At 43.4% G+C, this 23,864-nt stretch overlaps 1 protein-coding gene across 3 annotated transcripts; it reads left to right on the top strand.

The window, feature by feature from the left end:
• The first annotated feature begins 3,369 nt into the window (after positions 1-3,369).
• Positions 3,370-22,857, top strand: LOC122543275 (25-hydroxyvitamin D-1 alpha hydroxylase, mitochondrial). 3 transcript variants are annotated; one of them, XM_043681759.1, is made up of 10 exons: positions 3,370-3,542; positions 3,630-3,780; positions 4,589-4,779; positions 7,731-7,927; positions 17,124-17,324; positions 19,050-19,213; positions 19,650-19,816; positions 20,393-20,474; positions 21,668-21,865; positions 22,258-22,857. In XM_043681759.1, the coding sequence occupies exons 2-10, from the start codon at positions 3,643-3,645 to the stop codon at positions 22,369-22,371; spliced, it is 1,452 nt and encodes a 483-aa protein (XP_043537694.1). In that variant the 5' UTR covers positions 3,370-3,542; positions 3,630-3,642; the 3' UTR covers positions 22,372-22,857. The 3 variants fall into 3 exon arrangements, with proteins under 3 accessions (XP_043537694.1, XP_043537693.1, XP_043537695.1); XM_043681758.1 differs by lacking the exon at positions 3,370-3,542 and having other exon boundaries at positions 3,567-3,780; XM_043681760.1 differs by lacking the exons at positions 3,370-3,542; positions 21,668-21,865 and having other exon boundaries at positions 3,567-3,780.
• The last annotated feature ends 1,007 nt before the right edge of the window (positions 22,858-23,864 follow it).

Genomic DNA, 23,864 nt, shown 5'->3' with positions numbered 1-23,864 from the left:
CTCTCATCCTCTTCTGTCCTGTCCTACAATTTTGGTTCCCACCCCCCTGCTGTATTAGTTTAAATCCACCTTAATAGCTTTAGTGAATTTCCCACCCAGGATATTGGTACCCCTCTGGTTTAGATGAAGATCATTCTGCTTGTAGAGGTCCCACCTACCCAAGAAAGAGCTCCAATTATCCAAAAACTCGAAACCCTCCCTTCTGCACCATCCCTGTAGCCACGTGTTCAACTCCTTTCTCTCACTATTCCTCACCTCACTAGCATGTGGCACGGGCAGCAAACCAGAGAAAACAACTCTGTTTGTCCTAGCTCTAAGCTTCCATCCTAGCTCCCTGAATTTCTGCCTCAAGTTCTCAGTTCTCTTCCGACCTATGTCGTTGGTGCCAATGTGGACCACGACTTGGGGCTGCTCTCCCTCCCCCCGGAGGATCCCAAAAACATGATCAGAGACATCATGGACCCTGGCACCCAGGAGGCAACACACCAACCGTGAGTCTCTCTCATCCCCACAGAACGTCCTATCTGTCCCCCTAACTATCGAGTCCCCAATGACTACTGCTCTGCTCCCCTGCCCCCTTCCCTTCTGAGCAGCAGGTGCCCCATTGCTTTCCCCTGGTAAGTCATCCCCCCCCAACAATATCCAAAATGGTATACTTATTGTTGAGCAGTGTGTACCATTTACAGGATTCATTGCAGAAATGCACCAAGGCTCCTTTGACAGCACCTTCCAGCCCAATGAGCTCTATCATTTAGAAGGACAAAGACAGCCGCTACATGGGAACACTACCACCTGCACACCCTGACTTGGAGGTATATCACCATTCCCTCTCTGTTGCTGAGTCAAAATCCTGGAACTCCCTCCCTAACAGCATTGTGGGTGCACTTAGACCAAATAGACTATAGCAGTTCAGGAAGGCAGCTCACCACCATTTTCTCAAGGGCAGCTGGAAAGGGAATAAATGCTAACCCAGCCAGCAATGCCCACATCTTTTTTCCCAGAAATTTGTGAATCTCCTGCTCCATCTCTGATGCCTTCACATTCTTATGACAATTGATAATTACATTTTTACCCACCAAAACTTCACCATGTGTACATGAAATAAATTTCACACATCAGTGCTGAGACTATATTTCTATACTTACAGCTAAAAGTTTTTTGAACAACGTCTGTTTTCAAGATGTGATTTGTAGGAAGTAACATAAGCCTAGAAATTGAACTGTGGCTCGGGGGGCTAACACACTCATCTCTGAATTAGACAGTCATGGATTCAGGTTGTACCCTAGAGATCTGAACACGAAATCCAAACTGATGCTCTAAAGGAGCACTGGACTGACTTTGAGATGAAGTGTGAAACCAGGGCCCTGTCTACCCTTTTAGGTGGACGTAAAAGATCAGATGGCACTGTTTAAATGATGGTGGAGTTATCCCAGGTGTCCTAGCCAATATTTAGCTCTCAACCAAAATCACTGAAAAGGGATTCTCCAGTTCATTATCATATTCATGTTGGAGCTTGTTGTGGACATTGGCCACTGTTCCTGTGTTACAACAGTGATTACACTTCATAAGCATTTCATTAGTTCTAAAGTACTTTGGAATGTCCTGAGGTTGTTAAAGGGGTTCCAAAAATACATGTCTTTCTTATAGTGTTTTCACATAGCAAAGGAATGTTTGATAGATGCATTAATCTCCTAGTGACAACAATTCTTCCTCTTTCACTGTCCCCGGCTTCCCATTGTTGAAACTGCCCTTAACTTTCCAAACTAGCTTTTCTTTTATATCTGTATGTGAAACAACTTGGAATATTCCAATAGAACAGAATCCCTACAGTTTGGAAACAGGCGATTCGGCCCATTGAGTTCACATCGCTCGTCCTAAGAGCATCCCATCCAGACACACTCCATCCCTGTAACCCTGCATTTCCGATGGCTTACCCACTTCGCCTACACATCCCTGGACCCTATGGGCAATTTAGAGCGGCTAATCCACCATAACCATTAGTTTAAAGGTGCTACATAAATATAAGCTGTATTATTTCCATATACAGTATTCCATTTTCAGCCTCGTGACTGTCCTGTAGCTCTGCTAAATAGCGCGGAGTGAGAAAACGGAAAGATTTCTAGCAATCGGTTTGCGCAGAATTTAACCTCTCCTGCAGCCCGAGCTGTTGAAACTCATTTTTCTGCCTTTACTCCACAAAAGCCAGTTTTTGCACTGCATGCCATCCGTATTTCCGTGTGGAAGGCTGCAAGAGGTGCTCCTCTTTCTCGCCAACACCACCCCCCGACGCCCAAAATGAAATTTGAACTGTGGGATAATTTGGAAAAAAACATTGATATCATAATTTACTGATTTGGAAATTGGGTACAGGGTGAAAGGATTCTGTTGAAATCTGTGTACTACTTTCATGGGACATTATCCCACTGCATGTTGCAAGACCCTATGCAATCGAATGAATTCAAGTTGTAGTTTTCCATTTGTCACATTGCCCGAGCGCTGTTAATGCTTCTGTGCACCCTGTCCAACTGAATACCGACTGTGACCAGGAGCAAACCACTGCAGGATGAAAAAGTCCAAAACACTGATAGATATACACTCCGTATTGACTGTTTTGAGGTCTCTAAATGCCCTTCACATTTTCCTCTGATGATCCAGCTCACATCTTTCCTTGTCTGCCTTATGATCGATTCCAGAATTAAAGCTGTTAATCTACTTTGCGATTTCTTGAAATTCGACCAGCTTAACGCTTCTTTCTGCCTTTACAGTCACGAAAATGGTTGGACTCTAATTTAGTCGCACGGAAGGCCAGGTCTCCATCAGACGAGCGAGCATCTGGCCAAATATCTGCATTATAGCAGTCTGGAGTGGTGTCCGACAGTTTTCCCTCTTTGACACACTAATTTCCCAATTCAGTTGCTTCGGTAATGGTTCATGGTCAATGCTTGGTCATGTTTTCACGGTTACAAAGTCTGGCGAAGTCGAAAACTCTCGATGAACTGGCCAGAAGTTTAACACAGAGCTATCAAGCTTCATTCCTGGACGTGATGGGTATTGAGGGTCAAGCAGCGTAACATCATTTTAGATTTGTGAGTCCTGCTTGTTGCTTTGCCAACTCCGAAAGGTTAGCACACTTTCCGTTCACACCTCCTCCTGCTCCCCACAACTTGTGAAAACTCCTTTCGGGTGCTATTTGTTTTCAAGTTAGGAAATCTTTTATTCTTAAATTTAAAATAAACGAAATTGTACACATCTCATGTTTTCTTTTTCCTCTGGTATTTTATCTCTTATATAAACATTTCCTTGATCCCAATCGCTTTGCACACAGGTCTCAATCACTACTTCATCCTGAAATTGGGATTGTCCTTTTAAATAGCTGGCAAAGGCATCCGATCGACCAAACTTGTTTGTCACTCCTGATTGGTCATTCATACCCATCTCGAACTCCTACTGGTCATATACACTGTCAGTCATGGACGTTTTCCCGCCGCCAAGCTTGGTTGAGCAGTCAGTGCTGTAGCCATATAAAGGCCATCTGAATGAAGGTGAGGAGGATTGCACTGCTTTATTTCCAGAACGATTACAATGTCATTGGTCCTAAAGATGGTCAACCGATTCCCTGTGTATTGCAGATACGTTTCCGAAATGATGAAATCGGCTTTGTCCAAGAAACAAGAGACAGAGAGCTTGAGAACTATGTCAGAGATGCCGGGTCCTAGTGCTGTGCGGTTTGCACATGATCTGTTTTTCAAGAAAGGACTGGCCAGGTTACATGAGCTACAGGTAAGGACAAGGTATGAAATTCTGCAATAAGTCATTTTAAAATCTGGAATCTAATTGTAGTGCCAGCACTGAATAGTCATACTATGAACAATGCGGAAGCAGGCCATTTGGCCCATCGAGTCCATACCAACCTCTGAAGAGCATCTCACCCAGACCCAATCCCCTATCCTTTTCCTGTAACCCTGCATTTCCCATGGCTAATCCATCCAGCCTGCACCTACCTGAACACTATGGGCAATTTAGCATAGAGTTGAACAGCAGGGAAACAGACCCTTTGGTCCAACTCATCCAGGCCAACCAGATATCAAAAATTAATCTCGTCCCATTTGCCAGCATTTGGCCCATATCCTTCTAAACCCTTCCTATTTGTGTACCTGTTCAGATGCCTTTTAAATGTTGTGATTATACCAGCCTCCACAACTTCCTCCGGCAGCTCATTCCATACACACACCACCTTCTGCATGAAAAAGGCGCCCCTTAGGTCCCTTTTATGCCTTTCCTCTCACCTTAAACCTACGCCCTCTAGTTTTGGACACCCCTGTCCTGGGAAAAAGACCTGGCTATTCACCCTATCGATGCCCCTCGTGATTTTATAAACCTCTATAATGTCACCCCTCAGCCGCCAATGCTCCAGGAAAAAAAACTTCATTATATTTCAGATCTCCAGTATCCACAGTATTTTGCTTTTAAAAATATTAATATTTGATACTTCCTTCAATGCCCCTTGACCTGCTGACTTTCATTGAACTGGGATCTGAAAGGATTATATTGCCAATGTCTTCACCTGCTTTATGTTTTTGCTTGTTAGCTGGAGGGGAAGGCAAAGTATGGCCCTGTGTGGAAGGCACATTTTGGGCCTATCCTGACAGTACATATTGCAGATCCATCATTAATCGAACAAGTCTTGCGGCAGGAAGGGACCCTTCCAATCCGTTCTGATTTATCATCTTGGAAAGATTACAGACAATATAGAGGACATGCTTATGGGCTCCTCACAGCGTGAGTAGAATCAAATCAACTCGGAGGTTACAGCAGGCGTAAAAGAAACATGTGTGTGTAGTTTTCTTGTGAAACAGCCGTCAAATGCAACTGTTAGCTGGAGAATGTGACTTTTCAACTAGTTGGATGAGACATTAAATAGAACAATAACAACTATTAATTATATAGTGTTTTAATTTAACATCTCAAGTTGCTTCACAGAAGTATGTTTCATTGGTTCAGATTTCCTGGCACAATTTGAAGAACAAGGAATTTTATTGTTACCCTGGCCAACATTCCTTATTGAACAGGCATCACTGCTTATCCTGCTGTGTTGTGGGATCTTGCTGTGCATAAATGACTGCCACATTGACCTACATGATAGTCATTATAGTTTAAACGCAAATGATGGTAGGAAGACATTGCTCACCATTGATCAAAGCTGATTGACTTCAACATAGGAACATGAGAAGGCCAATTTGACCCTTAAATCTTGATTGTACAACATTGAGAGTGTAAGAGCTACTGAAATAATAATCTCTTGATCAATCAAAACCAAGGTTCACTGGCTCCCACACTTCTACAGTACTTGGTCCTTGGGAAAGGAATACTGCGGAATACATGGGTGATAGTGATCATATAGAGTCACTACGACTGCTGATTCCTGGCCAGTCCTGCAGATTTTTAACATTTCCATGGATCTATTGACAATCACATGACCCAGAGACAGTTGGTGATTTTCTTCCTTAGTCGTGATTAATTTGTGTGTTGCTTTCAGTCCTTTGCCAAAAGCTTTATGGTAAAAACAGAAGCACAATGGATGCAGTTATAGGCAAAAAGAATGAATAACGTGCATGCCTGCTGATTCTGCCCCTCAGTTGATAGGTTTAAGGGCCAAATAATAAGGCTTCCAAACTGAGCTTTGCACTTACAGCATAGCTCCAAAATACAGGTTCCACTTCCCTCAACAGGAAAAATCAGCAATCACTTTATAAAAGATTAATTTGCAGGATGAAAACATTGCTGCGTGGGACAGCATTTATTGCTCATTACTAATTGCTTTCAAGAACATGATAGTTAACTAGTAGAAAGTGAGGACTGCAGACGCTGGAGATCAGAGCTGAAAATGTGTTGCTGGAAAAGCGCAGCAGGTCAGGCAGCATCCAAGGAGCAGGAGAATCGACGTTTCAGGCATGAGCCCTTCTTCAGTTAACTGCCTTATTGAACTGCTGTAGTCCGTAGGATGTCATACTGTGAGAGAAGGAGTTCCAGGATTTTGACCCAGTGACACTGAAGGAATAGTGATATATTTCCAAGTCAGGATGATGTGTCGCATTAGGAGGGGAATTTGCAGATATTGGTGTTCCCATGCATCTGCTGCATTTGTTTTCGATTGTGGAGGTAGTGGGTTTGAAAAATACTGTCAAAAAAGCCTTGGTGAGTTGCAGCAGTACATCTTTCAGGTGGTGCACACTGCTGCTATTGAGCGTCGGTGATGGAGGGAGTGAATATTTGTGGATGTGGTGCCAATCAGGGGGGCTGCTTTGTCACGTGTCAAGCTTCTAGAGAGTGCTGTTGGAGCTACACCCATCTATGCAAGTGGGAAGTATTCCATCATGCTCATGACTTGCACCTTGTAGATAGTGGACATGCTTTTGGGGAATCAGGTGGTGAAAAGACTGATTGTAGAGAAGCGAGAAAAAAGCCACCACCTGTGGTGGAGGCCAGACCAGGGATCACAAATCTAAGATCGTCATGAATAAATATTAGGGGAATCCAAGAGAAATGTCTTTTCCTAGACAGTGATAAGAATGTCAAAATTGCTGTCATAAGAAATAATTGAACTGAATTGCACAGCTGCATTTAAGGTGAAGGTGGCTAATTGTATAAGGGAGAAAGGAATAGAGGATGTGCCAGTTTTACATCAGGATTTTAACTTGACATCAAACTTTGTTTTACTGCTGTCATCACCAGATAAATGTTGGGTTAGTATCAAAGACATTTTTTCCACAGAGGCTGTCAGTTGTACAGATATTTTCTAAGCATCTGTTCAAGGATATTATTACACACCTTTTGAGCAGGCGGTACTTTAACCCGGAAGTCCTGGTCCAGAGGTAAGGACACTGCCAATGCACCACAAGAACCCCATATTAGTTGTATATTGAATGCTTTATCATAAGAGATAGACCCTGCAGGATAAATTACCAATTAACCCACCTCATTCTTCCAACAGGGAGCAGTGCTCAACTTGGGAAGAGATCAGGTCATTGATAACGCTTGTTATTGTCCCATCTCCAATGCCTGCTCCCTTTGCATGTAACCCAGCATCAGTTAATTTGCCTTTTACATGAGACATTAAACCAAAATCCAACTGACCCTCACAGGATGGTTAAAAAAATCCCACGGCCCCCATTTTCAAGAACAGCAGGGGAATTCTCCTCAGTATCCTGGCCAACATGTATCCTTCAACCATCATCACTAAATTAGATGATTTGATCATTATCACACTGCTGTTTGTGGGAGTTACTTGGATGCAAATTAGTTACAAGCTGTCTTCCATAACAACAGCAACTTCAAAAATCCTTAACTGACTGTAAAGCATGCCTGGAGGTTGTGAGAGGGAATGTAAAAAAATGCAGTTCTTTTTCTTTCCTATTTTAATACCACTTCAAAGTGAATTAGATAAGTATTTGAAAGGAAGAATACAAAAATAATGCAGTGGAAGAGTAGAGAAAAAGGAATTAGATTAGACAGGCTCATTTGAAAAGTTAGCATTAGCACAGATGGAATGAGTCAAATGGCCTCTCTCCTGTTGACCTGACTCTATCAAACTGTCAGTGATCTCTTACCCTGCAAAAGATAGCGATAGTTAATGTATATAAAGACACTTTGAGACCTTCTGACCTTGTGAACAGTGAGCTTTTTGGGCATTGCTGTTAATTCTGCTGTGTTAAGGGCTTTCTTTCTTGCAGGGAAGGAGAGGAGTGGCAGAGGCTCCGCAGCACGCTCAGCAAACACCTGTTGAAACCAAAGGAAGTGGAGGCATACAGTGGTGTCCTTAATGAAGTTGTCACTGATCTGATCCACAGGCTCCGGCACCAACAGACCAAGAACGACCAGGTCCTGGTGAAGGATCTGGCAGAAGAGTTTTACAAGTTCGGATTAGAAGGTCAGGCTACTTCTAGAAAGAGGGGAAAAGGACAAAAGGGTGGAAATCATAGAATCCCTGGTGTGGAAGCAGGCCATTCAGCCCATCAAATCTACAGTGCCCCTACAAACAGCATCCCACCCAGACCCACCACCCCATCCTACATATTCCATGGCCATTCCACCTAACTTGCACATCTTTGAACTGTGGGAGGAAATCAGAGCTCCTGACAGATTCCCATGCAGATATAGGGAGAATGTGTAAACTCTACACAGACAGTCTTCCAGAGCTGAAATTGAACCTGGGTCCCTGACGCTGTGAGGCAGCAGTGTTAACCACCAAGCCACCGTGCCGCTCAATCCTCTCAATAGACCCTTATGTCCTTTTACACCCATTAATATGGTTCTCAATTAATTCACTGGAGAATACATCTGGACAGAGTAGAAAACCAGCAATGCTCCCAATCCTGTGGGCTTTCCGTCAGCTGTTACGTTATCATTTCCTCTGACAGAAACTCCTGTTCATTTGACAATAACTAGGTGTTCTAGTCATAGAGTCTTAGAGATGTACAGCATGGAAACAGACCCTTCGGTCCAACCCATTCATGCCGACCACATATCCCAACCCAATCTAGTCCCACCTGCCAGCACCCGGCCCATATCCCTCCAAACCCTTCCTATTCATATATCCATCCAAATGCCTTTTAAATGTTGCAATTGTACCAGCCTCCACCACCTCCTCTGGCAGCTCATTCCATACACGTACCACCCTCTGTGTGAAAAAGTTGCCCCGTGCGTCTCTTTTATATCTTTCCCCTCTCACCCTAAACCTATGCCCACTAGTTCTGGACTCCCCGACCCCAGGGAAAAGACTTTGTCTATTTACCCTTTCCGTGCCCCTCATAATTTTGTAAATCTCTATAAGGTTACCCCTCAGCCTCCGACGCTCCAGGGTCTCCCTAGAGCTCAAATTCTCCAACCCTGGCAACATCCTTGTAAGTCTTTTCTGAACACTTTCAAGTTTCACATCTTTCCGATAGGAAGGAGACCAGAATTGCACACAATATTCCAATAGTGGCCTAATCAATGTCCTGTACAACTGCAACATGACCTCCCAACTCCTGTACTCAATACTCTGACCAATAAAGGAAAGCATGCCAAATGCCTTCTTCACTATCCTATCTACCTGCAACTCCACTTTCAAGGAGCTATGAACCTGCACTCCAAGGTCTCTTTGTTTAGCAACACTCCCTGGAACCTTACCATTAGGTGTATAAATCCTGCTAAGATTTGCTTTCCCAAAACGCAGCACCTCGCATTTATCTGAATTAAACTCCATTTGCTATTTCTCAGCCCATTGGTCCATCTGGTCCAGATCCTGTTGTAATCTGAGGTAACCCTCTTCGCTGTACACTACACCTCCAATTTTGGTGTCATCTGCAAACTTACTAACTGTACCTCTTATGCTCGCATCCAAATCATTTATATAAATGACAAAAAGTAGAGGACCCAGCACCGATCCTTGTGGCACTCCACTGGTCACTGGCCTCCAGTCTGAAAAACAACCCTCCACCAGCACCCTCTGTCTTCTACCTTTGAGCCAGTTCTGTATCCAAATGGCTAGTTCTCCCTGTATTCTGTGAGATCTAACTTTGCGAATCAGTCTCCCATAGGGAAGCTTGTTGAACACCTTACTGAAGTCCATATAGATCACATCTACTGCTCTGCCCTCATCAATCCTCTTTGTTACTTCCTCAAAAAACTCAATCAAGTTTGTGAGACATGATTTCCCACGCACAAAACCGTGTTGATTATCCCTAATCAGTCCTTGTCAATGAACTAAATCTTAGGAATTGTAGGAAAACAAGGATCGGTGCTGGGTCCTCTACTTTTTGTCATTTACATAAATGCTATACATCTCTATGACTCTAATCACACCTCTTGTACCTGAACTAACGTTACTGAAACTGATCATCTGGTCATTATCATGTAAAATATTTTTAAGCAAGTAGAAAGGCAGCGAATGATGGAGAATAGGTAGAAAGAAAAAAAAGGGAAGTTTTACTGGACAGCAGAAAGTCAAAACATTAAATGACAAGGGACGATGGTGAGAGGCAAAATGGGGTGATAGTGGATGAAGTAAATTGACAAAAGTTTGGGATGAAGATGGTATAAATTACATGAGCAGAATCATCAATGGCACCTAACAAATAGAGGCAGAGGTGATGATCTGAAATTGTTGAACTTATTATGGAGTCCCAAAAGCATTAAAGTGCCTGAGAGATGAGAAGGCAGAGGTTAAATAATGTACAACACAGAGAATTGGCAGCATTAAAAGATATGCAGTATCTCTGTACATCTGAAGAGTATAATGAATAAAGCAAATGAACTGAGAGCATGCATAACATGATATCACATAATGGAACCTGCATAAAAGAGGCAATAATGGCTGCTCAAATCCCTGGATTTAGAGCTTTCAGACAGGATAGAGAACGGGATACAAAAGGTGAGCTGTAGAATTTTTGGTTAAAGAATTAATTCCAGATGAATGAAGGGTTGATATATTAAATGAAACATCAAATGAGGCTGTGTGGGTTGAGTTCAGAAACACAAAAAGGGCACATGCTGTTAGGTGTCTACTATAGGCTCCCAAATACTAGGGGAGAGTTAGAACAGCAAATATGTGTCACCCCTCCCACTGCCATGTTCTCCACGACTTCCGCCCCCACCAACGCCACTCACCTGCATTCTGCTGACCCGTCCCCCACAGATCCCACTGTCACCATCCCCGCCCCCCAGAACCCTGAGGGGAACACTACCCCTGCTCATGACTCTACCTCCATTCCCCCTAACACCACACCCACTCCAGTTACAGGCTCCGCCCCCACTCCCAGCTCCACACCTACACCAGGTCCCAGGTCCTAGCTCCCAGCCCTGCCGAGTTTTCACCATTCCCCCTGACCTCCCCCTGAGGACGAACGATCAGTCCTCAGCAAAGGCCTCACCTTTATCCCCCTGCTTCCACGCATCAATGAATTTAATACACGCCGTGACGTAGAACACTTTTTCCGCCGTGTCCGCCTTTGTGCTTGCTTTTACAATCAGGATTCCCGCCCACCTTCCGAGGACCCCTTTGCCCGCCTCCAACACACTCCAAACACCTGGACACCCCGTGCTGGCCTATTACCTGCCCTCGATCTCTTCATTTCCAACTGCTGCCGAGATATTAATCACCTCAACTTGTCTACCCCTACCTCCACTCCAACCTCTCTCCCTCACAACGCGCAGCCCTCCACTTCCTCTGCTCCAGTCCCAACCTCACCATCAAGCCAGCAGATAAAGGGGGTGCAGTGGTAGTTTGGTGCACTGACCTCAACACCGCAGACGCCAGACGCCAACTCGAAGACACCTCCTCCTACTGCCCCCTTGACCATGACCCCATCCCCCATCACCAAACCGTCAACTCCCAGACCGCACAGAACCTCATCACCTCAGGAGATCTCCCACCCACAGCTTCCAACCTCATAGTCCGGGAACCCCGCACCGTCCGATTCTACCTCCTTCCCAAGATCCACAAGCCTGACCACCCTGGCCAACCCATTGTCTCAGCATGCTCCTGCCCCACCGAACTCATCTCCACGTACCTCGACACTGTCCTATCCCCCCGGTCCAGGAACTCTCCGCATACGTTCGAGACACCACCCACGCCCTCCGCCTCCTCCAAGACTTCCATTTCCCCGGCCCCCAACGCCTCATCTTCACCATGGATATCCAATCCCTCTACACCTCCATCCGCCATGACCAGGGCCTCCAAGCACTCCGTTTCTTCCTCTCCCGATGTCCCCAACAGTACCCTTCCACTGACACTCTCATTCGTTTGGCTGAACTGGTCCTCATCCTTAACAATTTCTCCTTCGAATCCTCCCACTTCCTCCAATCCAAAGGGGTAGCCATGGGCACCCGTATGGGCCCCAGCTATGCCTGTCACTTTGTTGGCTACGTAGAACAGTCCATCTTCCATAGCTACACTGGCACCACTCCCTACCTCTTCCTCTGCTACATTGATGACTGCATCGGTGCCACCTCGTGCTCCCACGAGGCGGTTGAGCAAGTCATCAACTTCACCAACACATTCCATCCCAACCTTAAATTTACCTGGACCATCTCTGACACCTTCCTCCCCTTCCTGGACCTCTCCATCTCCATTAATGATGACCGACTTGACACTGACATTTTTTACAAACCCACCGACTCCCACAGCTACCTGGATTACACCTCTTTCCACCCTACCTCCTGCAAAAATGCCATCCCGTATTCCCAATTCCTCCGCCACCGCCGTATCTGCTCTCAGGAGGACCATTTTCACCATAGAACACACCAGATGGCCTCCTTCTTTAGAGACTGCAATTTCTCTTCCCACGTGGTTAAAGATGCCATCCAACGCAGCTCATCCACATCCCGCACCTCCGCCCTCAAACCCCACCCCCCCAATTGTAACAAGGGCAGAGCCCCTCCTGGTGCTCACCTTCCACCCTACCAATCTTCGCATCAACCACATCATCCGCTGACATTTCTGCCACCTCCAAACGGACCCCACGACCAGGGATATATTTCCCTCCCCACCCATTTCTGCTTTCCGCAAAGACCGTTCCCTCCGTGACTACCTGGTCAGGTCCACGCCCCCCTACAACCCACTCTCCCTTCTTGGCACCCGCCTTCCACATCCATCAAAGTTTTACCTGCACATCCACCAATATCATTTATTGTATCTGTTGCTCCCAATGCGGTCTCCTCTACATTGGGGAGACTGGACACCTCCTAGCAGAGTGCTTTAGGGAACATCTCCGGGACACCCACACCAATCAACCCCACCGCACTGTGGCCCAACATTTCAACTCCCCCTCCCACTCTGCCGAGGACATGCAGGTCCTGGGCCTCCTCCACCGCCGCTCCCTCACCACCCGACGCCTGAGGAAGAACGCCTCATCTTTCGCCTCGGAACACTTCAACCCTCGGCATCAACGTGGATTTCTCCAGTTTCCTAATTTCCCCTTCCCCCACCTCACCCCAGCTCCAACCTTCCAGCTCAGCACCGCCGTCATGACCTGTCCTACCTGCCAATCTCCCTTCCCACCTATCCGCTCCACCGCTTCTATTCCTGATGAAGGGCTTTTGCCCGATACGTCGATTTTCCTGCTCTTCGGATGCTGCCTGACCTGCTGTGCTTTTCCAGCACCACTCTAATCTAGACTCTGGTTTCCAGCATCTGCAGTCCTTGTTTCTACCAAATATGTAGGTAAGGCAGAAGTGGGGACTGCAGATGCTGGGGATTAGAGTGGTGCTGGAAAAGCACAGCAGATCAGGCAGCATCTGAGGAGCAGGAAAAATCGACGTTTCGGACAAAAGCCCTTCATCAGGAAAGTTCATCAGGAAATTATGTTGGTAATTTGAGTGTAAAAAATAGTCGAGCAATAATAGTGTGGAACTTCAACTACCAAAATATCAACTGGGATATAAACAGCATGAAATGCACAGAGGGGACAAAATACTTCAACTGCATTCAAGAGATTTTTTGTTTAGTCAGCATGTAATAAAGCCCAATGAGAGAGGTCACAATTCTAAATATAGTGTTAGGAAACTAAGTTGGCCAGGTGGATGAAGTAGCAGTGGGTGACCATTATGCAGTTAGATCTAGCATCATTATGGAGAGGGACAGAGATGGAACAGCAGTAAAAGTTCTAAATTGGGGGAAGACAAATTTTACAAAGCTGAGATGATCAGCGAAAAGTGGACTGATTACAGCAATTTGAAGGAGAGTCAGTCGCAAATCAGTGGGACGCATTTATAAGCAAGATTTTTTGAGTACAGTGTAGACATGTCTCCACAAACAAAAAGGGTAGTACAGCCAAATCTGGAGCCCTCGGTCATCTGGAATCGTGCAGGGTAAGGTAAAGGAGACAAATAGAGCTTAAGACAACATCAAATAAAGTAATGCTGAAGGAAGCTTAGTAAGTATTGAAAGTACTGGTGTGAAATGAAAAAGGAAATTAGGAAAGCAAAGATACAAAAAAAAAGGCTGTTAAAATTAAGGACAACCCAAAGATGTTTGATCAGTACATGATGAGCAATGGAACAACTAAAGAAAGGGTTGACCATATCAGAGATGTATATGGTAACTTGTGCATAGCTGCAGAAGATGTGGGAGGGTTCTAAATGAGTATTTTTTCTCTGTCTTCACAAAGGAGAGGGATGATACAGAAAATCTAGTTAAAGAGGAGGGGTGTGAAATATTGGATAAAATAAGCACAATGAAAAGTACTGAAAGAGCTGACCTCCTTAAGGGTGCATAAATCACCAGGACCAGATAAATTAAATCCTGAACTGTTTATTGGAAGCCAGGGAGAAAATAGCAGATGCTTTGAAAATCATTTTCCAATCCTCATCGTATACAGGTGAGGCAGCAAAGGAGTGGTGGCTTGCAAATATTGTACCAGTATTCAAAAGGCTTATGAGGTTTATGCCAAATACTTGTAGGCCTGTCCGTCTGATATGAGTAGTGGGCAAATTACTAGAATCAATATTGAGAGAAAGGATTAACTGTTACCTTGAAGGTGTGGATTGATCAGCGATAGTCAGCATGAATTTAAGGGAAGGTCATGTCTTACTAACTTAATTGAATTTTTTGAGACAGCAACGAGGAGGATTGATGAGGGTAGTGTAATGGATGCTGTCTATATGGAGTTTAGTAAGGCATTTGACAAATTCCTGCCTTGCGCCCTGTTCAGAGAAATTAAAGCCCATGGGATACAGGGAATATGGCAAGTTGGATTCAAAATTAGCTCAGTGACAGGAAACAAAGGACACAGTCAACAGATATTTTTGTGAATGGTAAGTGTTTTTCAGTCGTGTTTCATGCTGATTGTGATGTGTGTTCGTGATTAAGACTTAAATGTGGGAGGCATGATTGGGAAATTTGTAGACAATACAAGTTGGCTGAGTAGTTGATAGTAGTCGAGAAGATCGCTGTCAATTGCAGAAAGATATCAATAGTTGGGTGTGAGGAGAAGTGGCAAATGATATTCAATCCAGAGAAGTGTGAGTTAATGCATTAGGGGAGGATACATAAAGGAAAGGAATACATAATAAACAGGAGGGTATTGAGAGGGCTAAAGGAATTGGCAGGCCAGGTAGATAAAGTGGTAAAGAAGGCATGTTGGATGTTTTCCTGCACTGGGCAAGGTATCAAATATAACAGCAGGGATGTAATGCTGGAGTATTATAAAACACTGGTTAGGCCACAACTGGAGTTTTGTGAACAGTTCTGGAAGGTTATTATTGCTCTGGAGAGAGTGCAGAGGAGATTTACAAGAAAGTCACCTGGTTTTGAAAATTGTAGGTATGAAGAAAGATTAGAGAGGTGAGGTTTGTTTTTCTTAGAAGAGTAGGCTGAGGAGTGACTTAAGGTGTACAAAATAATGAGGGGCTTGGATACAGTGAACAGGGAAGACCTGTTTCTCCTAGCAGAGAAGTCAATTGCCATGGAATACAGATTACAATGATTGGTAAAAGAATTAGTAGGACACAAGGAATAACATTTTCACCCAGAGCATGGTCAGTGTCTCAAATTTGCTGCCTAGTCTGGTGGTTGAGGCAAAAACTCAGTTAAACTCTGCTCATTTAAAAGGAACCAGATCTGCACCTGAAATGCTGTAACCAGCTAGACTAAAGACCAGGGGCTGAAAAGTTAGATTAGGATGGGCAGCTAGTTTATTCAGCTGGCATAAATGCTGGCTGAATCGCCTCTTTCTGTGCTATAACTTTTCTATTGTTCTTCAGTTTACTGGAATAGTGATGGAGAACAAGGACACGGAGGTCAGCGTGGGTGTGGGATAAAACATTAATTTGTTGGAATGTTGAGTTGGCCTGTGGACCCAAGAATTAATGGGCTTAAGCAGCAGGGAGCAGCTCAGGGAATTCACATTCCTGAAAGTGGAACAAAATACAAAGGCCTTCTCTCAGTTGTAGCTAAGTTCAGGTCCCAGGATGAACAGAATAATGTTTTAAACATATCAGCCCCAAATAATAGAGTCATAGAGATGTACAGCACGGAAACAGACCCTTTGGTCCAACCCGTCCATGCCGACCATATATCCCAACCCAATCTAGTCCCACCTGCCAGCACTCGGCCCATATCTCTCCAAACCCTCCCTATTCATATACCCATCCAGATGCCTTTTAAATGTTACAATTGTACCAGCCTCCACTACTTCCTCTGGCAGCTCATTCTATACACACACCACCCTCTGCGTGAAAAGGTTGCCCTGTAGGTCTCTTTTATATCTTTCCCCTCTCATCCTAAACCTATGCCCTCTAGTTCTGGACTCCCCCATCCCAGGGAAAAGACTTTGTCTATTTATCCTATCCATGCCCCTCTTAAGTTTGTAAACCTCTATAAGGTCACCCCTCAGCCTCAGACGCTCCAGGCACAACAGCCCCAGCTTGTTCAGCCTCTCCCTGTAGCTCAGATCCTCCAACCCTGGCAACATCCTTGTAAATCTTTTCTGAACCCTTTCAAGTTTCACAACAACTTTCCGATAGGAAGGAGACCAGAATTGCACACAATATTCCAACACTGGCCTAAACAATGTCCTGTACAGCCGCAACATGACCTCCCATCTCATGTACTCAATACTCTGACCAATAAAACAAAGCATACCAAACGCCTTATTCACTATCCTATCTACTTGCGACTCGACTTTCAAGGAGCTATGAACCTACGCTCCAAGGTCTTTTGTTCAGCAACACTTCCTAGGACTTTACCATTAAGTGTATAAGTCCTGCTAAGATTTGCTTTTCCAAAATGCAGCACCTCACATTTATCTAAATTAAGTCTGCAGTAGTGAGTAGAGTGGGTTCTTTCTTGATTATATGTTTTATTGAGATATGTTCCTTGATTAAACTTAAAATATAAGCCATAACTATTAATTTAGCAGTGTTTTGTAGAGGATTAAGATAGTGCTATTTTCTGGGTCTGTAGATTGTGAAGGAGCAAAATTGGTCTTTAGTAGAGTGATATGCTTTTCTTGTCAGATGTGGGAGTTTCGGGAGAGCTTACAGGTTACTGAGGATTATATCTACAATAAAATAATATTGAGATTAGTGAGCTAGTTTTTAACTTTCAAAGTAGTAATCTCTGATCAACTTTGCTACTTTTTCAGGTATCTCTTCAGTGTTGTTTGAGACACGGATTGGCTGCCTCAAGTCTGATGTTCCCATGGAAACAGAAGTTTTTATCCAGTCGATTAACACCATGTTTCAAATGACACTCATCACCATGGCGATGCCAAAGTTTCTACGCAAAATCTACCCAAAACCCTGGTGCAAATTCATCGCCTGCTGGGATTACATGTTTTCTTTTGGTAATTTAAGATGTTTTGTTGAGGTAGCAATGGAGTTGGTACACGGTTCAACTGGAGATGAGGAAGTAGGCAGGATGTAGGAGGGACGTTGATCGTGCTTCAACACAAGCATCAGACTGAAAAATTAACTCACATTAAATTCGGTCAGTACTTGAAAAGAGAGAATATAAAAGGAATAAGTGAAAGGGTAAGGAAACTGCCTGTTTTAAAGCTAACACCATTTTGAATGCAGTGCCTATCATTCACTGCCCAACTAAAAATAAAAACCTACCTCAGTGTCTGTGTCCTGTTTTATACATCTAAATGTCTCCAGTGGCAGCCTGGCAGGCTCCCATAGCTCAGGGTGATGGTGCCCTTGACAGTCTTGGCAGACAGGTACTCAAAATGGAAGCAGCATGTGGTCTGTGGCATGACCCAGTGATCATTTCCTGTTCTTTTTTAAAAGAAAAAGTGCCTGCAAGCACTGTCTCCAAAGTAACTGGAAGTAGAAAGTCTCGGACTGTGTCACGTGTTACAGATGGTTGGGAATCTCTGATGCTGCCTAATCAGGGGAACCCCTCAATTACTTTTCCTCCTCCAGTGAATGTGAATACAGTATGAAAGCTATAATTAGCTCTTTACAATTGAGAGTCGGAAGGGGTTAGTTAGCAAGAGCATAGTGCTAAATAATGCCAAAAGCATGGGTTCAATCCTTTTATCAGCTGAGAAAGTTCTTGAAGCCTGCCTCATTGTCTTAACCGGGAGTGATGTTATTGGCACAAACTTTGATTTACCAAGCCTTGGACAATGAAGATGCTAGATAGAGTGAGAGAGAAAAAGGGCAGGGGAGTTTATGGCAGTTCCACAGCAGTAGGCACAAAGGTAAATGGTTAAGCAGAGTAATAAACATACAATTTACACTAGAGGAGATTACAAAAGCTCAGTGTTTAAAAAAAACTCATCTCCCTCCCCCAAGATCTTTTACCAATCACCTGAAATCTTCAGCAGCAACAACAAAAAACAAGCAAAATCTGGTGCTAATTTGCTGATGTTGGGTTTCCTGGTCCTGTTATTCCCTCAGAATGAGATTAGAAAGTCCTTTGCTTTTTTTCATGTGAGAAGGAATTAAGTTTGAAAATAACACCACTCTGCTATACCAAAATCAGACACTTCCTCTGGAAGGGTTTATGTACAATTCCACTTATGGAGTCATAGAGTTACCCAGCACAGAAACAGATCCTTCGGGCCAAACAGTCCATGCTGAATATAACCCCACTCCAACATCGGCACGTCCAAGTCATGCTGAACATAATCCTAAATTGAACTAGTCCCACCTGGCTGCTCCTGGTCCATATCCCTCCAAACCTTTCCTATTCGTGTATGCATCCAAATGTCTTTTACACATTGTAATTTTACCCGCATCCACCACTTCCTCAGGAAGTTCATTCCACGTTCGAACCACCTCTATGTAAAAAAAATTGCCCCTTATGTCTCCTTTAAATCTCTCTTCTCACCTCTCTTCTCACCTTAAATATGTGCCCCCTAGTCTTGAAATACCCCATTTTAAGGAAAAAGACAACTACCATCAACTGTATCTGCACCTCTCATTGCTAGAACATTAGATTGTGCCAGGAGCAGTGTTGTGTTCTTCCAGGTTGCTCTTCCAGTAGAGATTCACTGGTCAGTGCTAGTTCGATAAAGTGCTGTTCTCCATAGCCTTATCCACATGTTGCAACTATTTTGCAGCTAAAGGACACATAGACCGAAGGATGGCTGAAATTCAACAGAAAGTAGCGAAAAGGGAGCCAATTGAGGGGAAATACCTGACCTACTTTCTGTCCTCACAGAATCTCCCCATGAAAGCTATTTATGGCAATGTCACAGAATTGTTACTCGCTGGTGTAGACACGGTAAGTGCTTATCAATATTAGTTCTTGTGGTGTTCAAACTCTGTAAAACTCATCAGGGGTAATTTTATCAGAGCTCACCAACTGGGAACCTGCTGGATTGGATGAAATGCTCATTGTCCACTTGAACAAATATTATTCTGTCAATGTCAGTGATGGCTACAGAAATATCACACCCAAATCCTGTCCTCTGCCAATCATTTGAGCGAGGTGGGGGGAGAGAGATTGGTAGATAATTTCTTATGTAAGCCTAAGGATATTTAGCACATTTGTAACACTATTTGAGAACTAAAAGCAGACACTGAGAGTTGATATTCTTAACTGCATCATTCATTGCTACACTAGATGGTTCATCTTCCTTTCAGCACCAGTTTCACATTACTCCATATTCCCTCCCTCTCTCTCTCACTCTCTTCCTCTCTCTCTGTCTTTCCTGTAGATTTCCAGCACAATGTCATGGACACTATATGAGTTGTCCAGGCACCCAGATGTTCAGACAGACCTACTCCAAGAAATCAAAGAGATAGTTGGAGATAAGCCCATCCCCTCAGCCAATGATGTGGCAAAGATGTCCCTCATGAAAGCTGTTGTGAAGGAAGTACTAAGGTGAGGTTAAAGAATAAATTTTGTTACCTTGTTAATGTGGGTGTCTCCTTGATATGGTTCATCCTCTGTCCGGCATCTCTATTGTTGCACCTAAGAATTTGCACAAATTCTGATCTGAAAACCAAATGCAAACATTTTTATTTTCCTTCAATGAAGGAATGGCAACTTATCAAAAATTAATGGCAGTCAGCACCCAATGGGAAACAATGAAAGATCTGAAAGCCCATTTACCTTTCATCTGTAGAGAATGAGCTTGTATTTGTTGGGAGCTTTCGAGAAATGTTACTACTTTTTGGCATGGCCCATATGGGCAATGGGCAAATGGCAATCAGGGCATTGTCCTGAGGTTGGAGCAGAGGTACATCAGTGGTGTAGATTAAAGGGAACTGTTCTTCAAGTGAGCAGTGTCTGATGCCAACACTGGTCAAAAGCAGATAAAGTATTCAACTCATGCGCAGACATCCATCATAAGAAGCAAAACACACAGGTGAGAAAAATAGTTAATGACATCAGGACTACATGAGGGAATTCTGACTAAACCATGCATGTAATGTGCTATTTTTCCACCTTTTTTAGGCTTTATCCTGTAATCCCAGGTAACGCTCGTGTGATTCCAGATAAAGATATCCAAATTGGAGAATATATCATTCCCAAAAACGTAAGCAGCATAAAGATTTGTAAGATTTGTTTTATAATCCAGAGGGTAAAGGGAGTCCCATCTGCCAAAGCACTGGAATTTCCTCCCTAAACCCTGGAATTTCCTCCCAAAACTTTTCCCTCCCTCTCTCTATTGGATTTATTAGCAATTAGGTTACATTTTATGCCCAATTTGATTTGGACTCTCCCAATCAAGTGAAAACATTTCAGTATCTACCCTACTAATCTCTTTCATAATCTTAAATGTAATAATTGTTTACTTATCAAATCCCTTTAAGATCTCAATGATAGACATGAAATAGTGCAGTAATTTGTCACTTAATTTTGTTGCACCCTTCCTAAAAACTGCAATAACTTCAAGTGAATCAGATTTTACCAATGTAAAAGTTGCAATTAAGTCCTACAGGACCTTTCTCGTCAGAAAAAAAAACAAAGTGAAAGTTGAAATAAATTCTTGAATTCCTAAATTCGTAAATGAAGTAACTTTTTTTTAAAAAGTCTTAAAATATAAAAAAAACTTTTTTTTTCTATTTGCATCCCGTTACCAATTTACCCACCTGCCCCTCCTGCTCTTTACTTCTCTCTCCCACCTGCCAACCTTCCAGATCACTGCTTCCCTCTCCTGAACCCTTGCTGTGAGTGAGGGCTTAAGATAGGGGTGTAGAGATGGAGGAAGGGAATGAGAGGGACTGTCAGTAGGAGAGAGATGAGATGTGGAAGGCAGCCAGGGAGTAGGAGAGCCTGGTCTAAAATGGCACTGATTACATTATGTAATCTTACATTTGTCCTTGTGTAAAACAACACTGAAGCAGCAGTCCTGATATGAAGCATACTCATCGTTTCTGTGAGATGAAAGCAGACCAACACAGAATGAGACTGCTTAAAATGAGGACTGTCTGTATAAAATAGCAAATTAAATGAGATTTCACAAGTAATTCTTATACTGAGCAGCAAATTCAACCATAGCCAATACCTTTAGGTTGCAGGTTCATTTTTAAAAAGTCTTTCACGAGCATCCAACAAAGAGTTTTGTTCTTTCACGGATCTTGAAGATGTGACCCACCACCTGTGTCTACTTGAGGTATACAGCATGGAAATACTGTTGCACACTTGTGGTGGCCATGTGTTTTGACAGGTGATCATTGTTCTGATGGTGCCTTGATGATTCTGAATGGTCTTCATTCTTCGAAACAGACTCTGATTACGCTGTGTCACTATGCAACCTCACGAGATAAGGAGGTTTTCCCCAATCCTGACTGCTTTCAGCCCAAACGATGGCTTCACAAGGATCAGAGTTTTCATCCCTATGCATCCATCCCATTTGGATTTGGGAAGAGGAGCTGCATTGGAAGAAGAATTGCAGAGTTAGAGATCTACCTAGCACTGGCTCGAGTAAGTTGGAGAATTTAGGTTTTGCTGGGCACAGTAGAAAATGGGTTTATTGTTTTCTGGCCATGATACTTAATAGTTGCAAGTGGAATAGTTAATAGCACTAGCTGACTCAGTAGTATGTGTAAGATTTGCATTAGCTGCTGACTTGTTAAATTATTTCTAGATGATGGTTTTATCGATAACCCTAGGTGGTCATTCAGCTCCTTCAGCCTGCTTCACAACTCAGCTAGGTGATGGATGATCTAGACCTAACTCAACTTGATTTACTTGCCTTTGCTCCATATTCCTTGCTTACCTAAAGAAAAAAATCACCAATCTCAGTCTTGGCATCTCCAATTATCTGCCAGCATTCACAATTTTTCATGGTGGTGCATTTTGTCTTCTTGTTTCAGATTCTAATCCACTTTGAGGTGAGACCAGAGTTTAAGGGTGGCATCGTAAAACCAATGACTCGAACTCTGCTGGTGCCAGAGCAGGAAATCAATCTACAATTTATTGACAGATGACCGTGTCCACAGGATGCTTTCATAGTTAAAACTAAGAAACAAAACTTGCCAAATCAGATTATATCATTTAGCCACAACTTTTGATGGGGAATCATGAGTGGACCACTGCCAGTCCAGTGGTGTAGAAGCTATTGCTGCTTGTTCAGTGCTGAACCCATGAATATGACCAGTGCAACCCTACAGCTGAGGCCACCAGGTCTAAATGCTCATGGTAATTGGAGAAAACACTGCATGTCACATATACATTATTATCTTACCATGTCTTAGAAAAATTTCAAGATGTTTCACAATCAACTATGTTGAAATCTGGGGACCATTTCACTTGGAAGCCATCTTTGAAAAGAGAAAACTCTCAAACTTCAAAATATATGCAACAATATTTTTGCCTGAGCTATGAAGGGCAGACCAGGTTGACAAGATTTTAGTTCACCTTACACGTTAGCTTTTATTCTTGGGTTATATTGGCAAGGGGATAAACTGATTTTTTTTTAAAAATATGCCCCTCTGGCTGGGTGGTGTGGCCCCCACTTTCAGGGTAGTTGTACAAATAATTTAACTTGCGCTGAACATATTACGCAATTGAAAATGATTGACCTAAAATAATGAAAGCAACAGTTTTAAAAATTAATCCCACCATATTGCTGGTAAATAGAACAACTTGAATTCAAGGACTTAGTAGTGGCTGGGGTGATGACCTTGAGAGGGCAGTGGTGGTAGATTATGGTTGCCAGAAATTTATTTGAAAACAGGAAGGTGAATAACACCACTGGATTTATTGAGTACAAATAGTTCTAGGGTGTAGGTTGCTCGCTGAGCTGTAGGTTTGATATCCAGACGTTTCATTACCTGGCTAGGTAACATCATCAATGGCGACCTCCAAGTGAAGCGAAGCTGTTGTCTCCTGCTTTCTATTTATATCTTTCTCCTGATGGGGTTCCTGGGATTTGTGGTGATGTCATTTCCTGTTTGTTTTCTGAGGGGTTGATAGATGGCATCTAGATCTATGTGCTTGTTTATAGCGTTGTGGTTGGAGTGCCAGGCCTCTAGGAGTTCTCTGGCATGTCTTTGCTTAGCCTGTCCCAGGATAGATGTGTTGTCCCGTTCGAAATGGTGGGTTTTTTTTTCATCCGTGTGTAGGGCTATGAGGGAGTCGTGTCTTTTTGTGGCTAGCTGGTGTTTGTGTATCCTGGTGGCTAACTTTCTTTCTGTTTGTCCTACGTAGTGTTTGTGGCAGTCCTTGCATGGAATTTTATAGATGACGTTGGTTTTGTCCATGGGTTGTACTGGGTCTTTTAAGTTTGTTAGTTTTTGTTTGAGAGTGTTGGTGGGTTTGTGTGCTACTAGGATTCCGAGGGGTCTCAGTAGTCTGGCTGTCATTTCTGAAACTTCTTTGATGTATGGTAAGGTGGTTTGGGTTTCTGGCTGTTTTTGGTCTGATTGTTGTGTTTTGTTCTTGTGGACTGTATTTTTTGAGTGTCCGTTCTTCTTGAATA

Source organism: Chiloscyllium plagiosum, chromosome 43, assembly GCF_004010195.1.
Source record: "Chiloscyllium plagiosum isolate BGI_BamShark_2017 chromosome 43, ASM401019v2, whole genome shotgun sequence".
In the NCBI taxonomy this organism is placed as follows: Eukaryota; Metazoa; Chordata; class Chondrichthyes; order Orectolobiformes; family Hemiscylliidae; genus Chiloscyllium; species Chiloscyllium plagiosum.
Note: the sequence above shows the minus strand (reverse complement) of the source record. Positions and strands in the feature narration are given on the sequence as shown.

Excerpts from the sequence above, each read along its gene's own strand:
- LOC122543275 (XM_043681758.1), top strand. The coding sequence starts at position 3,583 with ATGTCATTGGTCCTAAAGATGGTCAACCGATTCCCTGTGTATTGCAGA. Across the intron at positions 3,781-4,588 it reads CCAGGTTACATGAGCTACAG|CTGGAGGGGAAGGCAAAGTA; the intron begins GTAAGGACAAGG and ends TTTGCTTGTTAG. Across the intron at positions 19,214-19,649 it reads TACTCGCTGGTGTAGACACG|ATTTCCAGCACAATGTCATG; the intron begins GTAAGTGCTTAT and ends TCTTTCCTGTAG.